The sequence below is a fragment of the Chanos chanos genome, chromosome 4 (assembly GCF_902362185.1).
Source record: "Chanos chanos chromosome 4, fChaCha1.1, whole genome shotgun sequence".
In the NCBI taxonomy this organism is placed as follows: domain Eukaryota; kingdom Metazoa; phylum Chordata; class Actinopteri; order Gonorynchiformes; family Chanidae; genus Chanos; species Chanos chanos.
Window position 1 is genome coordinate 34,140,746 of NC_044498.1, and position 8,272 is coordinate 34,149,017.

Consider the following 8,272-nt stretch of genomic DNA (forward strand, 5'->3'; position numbering starts at 1 on the left):
TTTTTTTTTTTTTTTGGTTTGTATGCTGACTTGAGCTATGTTGTGATGCTCCTGTGTCGAACTGAGTTAATAAGTTTACTGGGATATTTTCTTTATTCCTTGCTCTGTGAAGAGTGCGTCCCAACAAACACTTGGGGAGATTAGACGAATTGTGATTATGTTTCATTATCATCAAACACCTCACAATGAAACACATATAGATTATTCCAGATCTTTTGGGAAATCTGGAACACACTGATCCATTCCAAATAATGCTGAAACAGAGATTCTGTGGATATTAATTTTTAACTAGGTGAAACGTCAACACTGCTATTAGGTAAATGTTCGTTCATTTTCTTTTTTGCATGGTTTTGAGTTGATATGCAACTGTTCTGTTTTAATTTGGCACATACAATACAAAATAGTTTGGACAGAATGATCACAACAGGGAGACAGTGGTATGTAGGACAACAGTCGTCAAAGTCTCAGATTCGCGAGTTTACCTTTGGAGAGAGGTACTCATTTAGTGCCAATTTGGGACCTTTTTTAGACGATCCCTTTATGAAATATGTTTGAGTCCCAAACTTTGACTAAGCTCAAACCTTTTAATCCTATGACCTGTTCACACTCAAAATCTAACTACACTTAGCTGCCTCAAGGAGAGGTCAGCAAGGGGTCCTTTAGTTTTCTTAGTTTGAGAAAAAGCATAAGTTGGCAAAGTTTTCAAATTTTCATGCTGTCCAGGAAAAGTCAATTAACTGCTCAAACTTGTTTTAGTTAAAATACTGCATGTACAGTTCATTGTGTACAGATTGTACATTTTATAGATTCATTACTATTATTATTGAATTACTGTTTTTGAGCAAGCACGTTGAACAAACAGCTCTGTAAAATGCTCATGTCTGCCACAAAAGGATGAACCAGATGGAATGCACTGCGTAATGTTAGGAATGCAGTCTCTCCCCTTGTGTTTCCACAGCCAGTGATATTTGGATTGGCTGTCATATTGTCTTCGTTGTGCTTGAATGGCCAACTCGTACAACAAAATTACTGACTACAATAGCTTAACAACACAAACCTGCTCACATAGCAACCTGACTGTGGGAAGTTTACACGCATTAGCCAGCTTTATGTCCAAGAGTCCGATCATCATTTTAGTATTATATAATATAGCTAGGCTGTATAACCTTATTTGAATACACGTTTTTCAGAGTATAATCACCATGGTCTGAGTCATGCTGGGGATCTGTACTGTGTGCAAAACTTTTTATTCTGTTTAATTAAAACATATTAAATTCCCCTTAGGGTAAAAGAAATATGTCTTCATCTTTTAAATTATTCCCTCTTTCTCAAGTTTTATTTATTTTTCTTTATGTACAGGAAATAAAAAAATATGAAGTGCCTGAGGAAGGACAGTGTTTGAGTGACCTTTGATTGAAGGGCAGAAACCATGTCCACCTCAACCAAACCAGACAGGACAGTCTGTGTCCTTCTACCTACCAAGGAGCAGCTGGACATTGCTGTAGGGGTGGGTTTGAGCTAGGACATCTTCATTGGCCTTTCTTCTCTTTCATTTGACCCCTTTAGGGCTCCCTCCTTTCCACCACACCTGACCTAGTTTGAAAATACCTTCTTTATGACAACCTGTGATGTCTAAATTATTTGGCTGAAATATCGTAAACTATTTTATACATAAGGCTTAGACCTTGAATCCATTTTGTCATGCCGTATTTTCTGCAGGTGAAGGCCACTGGGCAAGATGTTTTCAATCGTGTGTCGGAACAACTTGGTATAAAGGAACTGCACTTTTTTGGACTGACTGTGGTCAAAGGTCAGTGACTATGTGTCTGTTATTTCCTTTAATTTTCACATTTCTTAAGAGATTTCATTTCATGTTACTGTAACAAGGAGTAGTTGGATGAATAATTGGAGACTACACTGCAAAGACACATGTAAAAGCAAAAGGCATTTATGCACACACAGGCTTTCTGCTCAGGCGTTTTGGTAATTTCCTTACTCTGTCTTATTTACATAATACACCAGAAAAACTGGGTTAGCGCAATATGTTCATGGTACAAAACCTTTTCATTCTGTTTCCAGAAAGGAACAGCAGAGGTGTTAAGTCTGTTTACACTTTGAAGAATTTCATTCTTTAATCCCACCAGCCCCACCCCATTGCTCCACTTTGTTCCCCTCTCTCTCTCTCTCTCTCTCTCTCTCTCTCTTTACCTCTCTAATGTTCGCTCCCCAACTTTCTCTTCTTGCAAATACCTTGGTAATCTTGTGTTGCTCACCTCTTGAACAAGAACGCTTTTGTTTTTGCTGATGTGGGGGCTAGTGATCACTGAGACCTGAATTCCACCAATATTAACTTCATTAAGCCTGGAATGTACTCAGGCATTCCACCACTTCAAGGCAGAAAGAGTGGGAAAGACAGGAGGCTGTTGAAAGGGAAGGCTATTGGTGCATGGGAAGAGTTGGCAGGGTTTGGTTCTTAAGCGGCACACCCAGCATAGGCATTAACTCAAAGTGCAGAGGTGTTTTTTTCCCTTTAAATCATTTATTTATTTATTTATTTACAGCTGGGATCATGGTTTCAGATCCCAGCAATGCAGCAGTTTCCATCTGTGACCTGAGTCTCTGGAGAGGCTGTTCCCTTAGATGATAAAACAGCACAGTCTCACTCCTCCTATAAACTAAAGGGCCATAGGTGCCGCTAGATTTTAACAAATTAGTGCTTTCCCTCTGTGTCAACTGTTGAAACTGTTTTGATGGAGTCTAACCAAGTGAATGGAAAGAGGCATAAAGGAGTGCAGAGGTGAATGTGATGAATGAATAACAATAATGCAAAAATGTTTAAACATAGTGTGGGCGTTTGAGAGTGTAAAAAAACAAAATAAAGTTATTTGAAATAGTTCAGAGAATTAACACACTGATAGCACAACCTTATCTTTACTTTCTCTGATAAGATATAAACAGGCACTTTCACGCAGTCATCATCTGAATGGAATGTAAAAGGACTATTCTGTGCATGATATTTGCTATTCAATATAAACTTCTGGCATTAAGCCAAACTACATAAACCACATAAAATAATAGTTTGTTCCTTTTTATGGGCTGTTTGGTACTTGTAAACACTGAGTTGCTCTGTGGTTGGTTGTGAGAGTGTGGGGGATGTATGTAGGCATGCTGGCATTGTTTGTTTGTCCTTTGCATGCGACCCTCAAGGCGCACCAATGGCTTAACGAGGCCTTGTTTCCCTTCTCCTCTCTCTCTCTCTCCCTCTCTCTAATTAAGGTCATTGTTAGGCAGATGTCATGTGTGAATTCATTATGCTTTTGTTTTCTCTATGACAGCATTCTCATTTCCTGTCTGTCTGTCTTTTGGGGTTTTATTTTTTTCCCTTTGGAAAACTTCAGACAACGAGCACATCTTTCTGGATCTGGAGGAGAAGCTCGTCAAGTACTTCCCCAAGGAATGGAAACAAGACTCTGGGAAGGTGAGCTTCTCTCTGGAATGGAGAAATATTGTCTTAATCTTTCCATCAAATTATGGCCTGAAGCATCTCCACCCCTCTCTTTTTTTCCCAACTTCATCTGAGCTTCTCAGTGTTAATAGAACTGCTGGAGTCAACCTAGCAACGTGCTGTGTTTCTCTGTTGCCGGCCTGGACGTGCCTGCAGACTCCAGTGCAGCAGTACCCATGTCATTAAGGGGCTTTGTTTCGGGGACAGCGCTCCATGAATGGGAACATGATGAGATGTCGCCATAGTAACCCAGCTTAAACCAGTGTTTCTCTGTTTCTCTGTAGGTGTCACAGAAGAGGTCCCTGCCCCTGCTGCTCTGTCTCAAAGTGCAGTACTATGTGGAGAATGGCAGATTAATTTGGTAAATATGCCCACGACTCCAGCAGTAGAGAGAATAGCTTTTCAGAACATTTTGGTGGATAACAATGTCTTCTTGATAAGAGAGTTTAACGTGAAAAATGTGTATATTTATATCCGCTGAAAGTTACATGCTCTCTCTCTCTTTAGTGAGAAGAGGGCTAGACAGCTGTACTATGCTGATGTGCGGGAGCGTGTGTTACGGTCGGAGTGTCGGCAGCAGGAGGAGGTGTATTTCCAGTTAGCTGCCTACGCGCTGCAGGCAGACCTAGCAGACCATCCTCCGCATGACCACCGAGAGGGAGGCAAGCCATACTTTCAGCCGAAAGACTACTTTCCTCCCTGGGTGAGAGTTCATAAACTGGTCTGTTTAAAAAAACAGGATGGAATTAGGTGTTGTGTGGGGGTTAATATTTAACAAAATTTTAACTGCCATACCACAGTTCAGTGTTTATAGTATCAACAGAGGTAGTGCAATGGGGTTTTTTTTCCTTCCCTTTTTCCATTCATACAGATAGTAGCCAAGCGTGGAGTGGACTATCTCCTCTGTCACGGGCCAAAGGTACACAAAGAACTATGGGGCATGACAAGCCGTGATGCTATCCTGCACTTCATTCGGGAGTCCTGCCGACTGGAGGATGTGCCTGTCACCTATTACTGGCTGCAGAAGGTTAGAGCCAACAGAGAGGAACCAACTGGTTCAGTTTTAGTGTCAACCTATGGTGGGGGATGGAACTTACAGCTACATCCTACAGCTACATTCCAAACAAAAATTTGCTTTTAAATGTCCATTTTTTGAGAGGTGTTCAGTTGAGCCAAATGACATGAAATTCATGTTCACTGTGTCACTATTGCTGGAATATGTGTGTGTGTGTGTGTGTGTGTGTATGTGTTTAGAGTTTTGGTTTGCAGAGCTGCTGTTGTGTAAGTGTTAAAAAAAAAAAAAAAGACATATCACACCTGAATCCCGAAACCAAGAGGACAGTCATCATAAATTTAGAATAGACGGCAATAAAGGTTGTGTAATTTCTTATCTCAGTCTCTCCTAGTCACTCATTCACGTTATGGAGATTTGCTGTAGTGAGTGTGAAAGGTTGAGTTGCATAAGACCTCACCCAAAAGTAACTGCTGATGTCCAGCCGAGATGCTACTGCGGACAGAGTTCCAGGAGAGCTAAGGGAATGAACAGAGTGATAAAAGAGTGTGGGTCTGCAACACTATCTCAGAAGCTCTGTATCTCAGCACATCTGTTTTCTGTCGTTATTCCAGGACAAGAGAGAGGAAAAAGGCTCGGCTCTGCTTGGACTCACTCTGAGAGGAATGCAGATTTATCAGGTGTGTATGTGTGTGTGAGTCAGAGCGCCCCCCCCCCCTGCCCCCCCTGTGTTTTTCTCATTGTCTAAAATGCCCACCCTTTGCTATGGTACCCTGTGGAGCAGACATGGTAGGAATGCGTGGGTTGTCCACAGACATTGCAGAAACAGGATTTGGGAGGCATTTCTTTCCCCCGAGTCCTGTGATCTGTTCATCAAAGGGTATACCATGGATTAGACTGAGGACTCTGTGTCTGGAAGATTAGCGCCCCGCTGCCCTGTGGGATACATGAAGGCAATGACCTGACCTCTCTGTGGGATCCAAATGCAGGGGCGGGGGGGGGGGAGTGCAAATAAATAAATAAATAAATAAAAGTACACTCTTTAATATCTGTCCTTTTTTTTTTGCATGGTTCAAAAGGAGAGAAAAGTGCACTGAATGAATGATTTGAATTTCAAGCGTAGGCTTCAGAGAGACATTTCCACATGAAATAACTCCCTCCATGTCATCACCTTTGTTTGTTTTGTTTTCTAGGAGATGAACAACGTGCGTGAGCTGCTTTATGACTTCCCCTGGTCCAATGTGGGCAGACTCACCTTTCTGGTACTTTCACATTACTGCTTTGCGTATAGCGCATTCATACAGAAGTTCAAGGTTCAGTTATTTAACAGTGTTCATCACTCTGTCCTCACCACTCCTCATTGAAACAACTCCCTTAGCAACAGAAAGAGTAAAGCGCCACGCTTTGGGAGTTTCACAACCTCACCTGCATTGTTGACAGTTGGTTATTAGCTCAAGGGCATGTTGTGTCATCCAACTAATTCTCTGTAAATAAGTCTCTGGTTTATAAATGACACTACACAGGACATTTGTTGTAGAGGGAGTTTTTTTTTTCTAAGAATTATTTTTCCACTGCATTGTTTAGGGGAAGAGGTTTGAGATTCAGCCGGACGGTCTGCCGTCTGCGAGGAAACTGGTTTACTACACGTGCTCGGCCTTCCGCTCCCGCCACCTCCTCCTCCACCTGAGCACCAGCCATCGCCTCTACCTCAACCTCCAGCCCGCGCTCAAACACCTACGTCAGCTGGAGGAAAGTGAAGGTGCGTACATGTGTTTGTATATGTGTCTTTGTGCATGTCAATAGAAATTATTGGGGTGACTGAAATCGAATTGAATTTCTTGCCTCACATTTGGTCTGAGACGCTACATAGTGCTCAATTTGCACTGAATAGTGTTCAGTGCTAATTTCCAATGGAGAGTTGCGTGTAATGTTGTATTACCTGTTCTTTTGTTTGATACCTGAGGCTAAGTTCAAGTTTGTGTGAAACCGTCTGTGGTTATTCCAGATGAATAACAGTGTTCTCCTGAAGGTTATTTGCTATCTTTTGTAAAAAGACTGTTTTTGTCTGTGGTTCTCCTGCAAACCGCTTCTTCCTGTGTTTCAACTTTGCTCTAACTGTCTCTGTTCAGAAAAGAAAAGGTACAGGGAGTCTTACATCAGTGATGATCTGGACCTGGACCCCCCGTGCAGTGAAGGCAGCCCCCGCCTTTCGCGTCACTCCACCAGTAGCTCTGGCATCGAGGTTGACACCCAACGGCACAGCGTATCCGTGGACATGGTCTCCATGGATGAGGAGACCCTGCGGCGGACGGAGAAATCCTTCAGCTCGGCGGCCAGTCAAGACAGCTCTCGTACGTCCGGCATTGACACCGTCAGCAAAGCTCGTACTGAGGAAGACGAGTGGCAGGGGGAAGGTGAGAGAGACGTGAAAAGCTCAAAAAAGTGGCTGGAAAATCACAGGTGGAGAAGTCCACCGCATGCTGCGTTCAGGCTGAAATCAACCTATTTTTTTTTTTTTTTTTAATATTAAAAGTAAATGCAAACCCAGATCTGAAATGTGAAACATATTTGTATAAGGCTTTGTAGTCTAAGAGCATAAATTGTTTAGCAAAGAGCTAGGCGCCATGGAGCTGTTTTGCAATAGCGTAAAACATCACTCCGCAGGTAATAAATCATGGAAGCTTTTCTGATAAATAACGCATAGCAAGAATTCCTCTTGTGTCTTATCTCTCTCTGTAGTTCAAGAGGGAGACAAGAATGTTTGACCTGGTCTCTGTTTTTCTTTTACACAATGGCAAAGCTTATGCATTCTGTGCATATGGTTTAACTTAAGAGCATATGATTCATTGTTTGCTCTGAAACAGTCTTGATAGTGAAATAAGAACAGTCTTGATAGTATAATAAGATAACAGGATGTCGTTCACACTTGCTGATTTTGAATTCCTCGACTAGAAGTCCAAACATGCGTGGATGGGCCTCTTGAAGTGTCTGTGGATGATCCTGAGGAGATGATTCGATTGGCTGAGCTGATTGAGGGCGTGTCTGTAGATGGTCCCATTCTCACATCTGAGATGCATTCAAGAGGTGGGGTCCACTTTCTGACAGTCAATATATTACACTGTTTACAAACCATATTACTTAATTGAGAGAGATTCTCACTCACCTGTAACCATTTTAACTAGAGATCTCTTTTAACTGGACTAAATATATAAATAATATTTTGCTGAACTTTAGAATATAGTAGAATGTTTTAATGGGGTACTGCAATGATATACTCTGTTAATTACTAGAATTACGTGAATTTGATTGACTGATTTTTATTTTGATTTGGTCTCTACAGAGATTCGATTGAGTCCTAGTCTGTGCGACACAGACACATTAGAACAGGTTGGTCCTTTCTTCCATCCTCTTTCCCATTCTACCTGTTTATAGTCATGTTTTCTCATTTCATTAAATCCCTTCGTGTATTATTTTACAAACTGCAGGTTTTAAAATGGAGGACAGTTGATCGACACAGTCAGAGCTTGGACGACGTGCGTCTGCTCCCGCCCTCTGTCGCCTTGGGAACGGCTGCCCCATCTGACACCTCCCACAGCTACACCTTCGGACTTCCAGACCACCAGGGCACGATGAAAGGCTGCAGAGACATCAGCCCTCAATACCCAGGCAAGCCCTCTTTCTATGGCCGCCGCTCGATGAACTGCCTGTCTCTGGATCTGCTGGAGGACGAGCAGCTGATGGAACTCATCTTATAA

General features: G+C 42.2%; 1 protein-coding gene across 1 annotated transcript; it reads left to right on the forward strand.

Moving 5' to 3' along the window:
• Nucleotides 1-1,429: 1,429 nt before the first annotated feature.
• LOC115810330 (FERM domain-containing protein 6) lies at nt 1,430-8,272 on the forward strand. Its single transcript, XM_030772260.1, has 12 exons — nt 1,430-1,507; nt 1,720-1,810; nt 3,399-3,478; nt 3,790-3,866; nt 4,013-4,208; nt 4,377-4,532; nt 5,132-5,197; nt 5,711-5,779; nt 6,102-6,276; nt 6,647-6,931; nt 7,470-7,606; nt 8,003-8,272. Exons 1-12 carry the CDS (start codon nt 1,430-1,432, stop codon nt 8,270-8,272), a joined length of 1,680 nt encoding a protein of 559 aa, XP_030628120.1.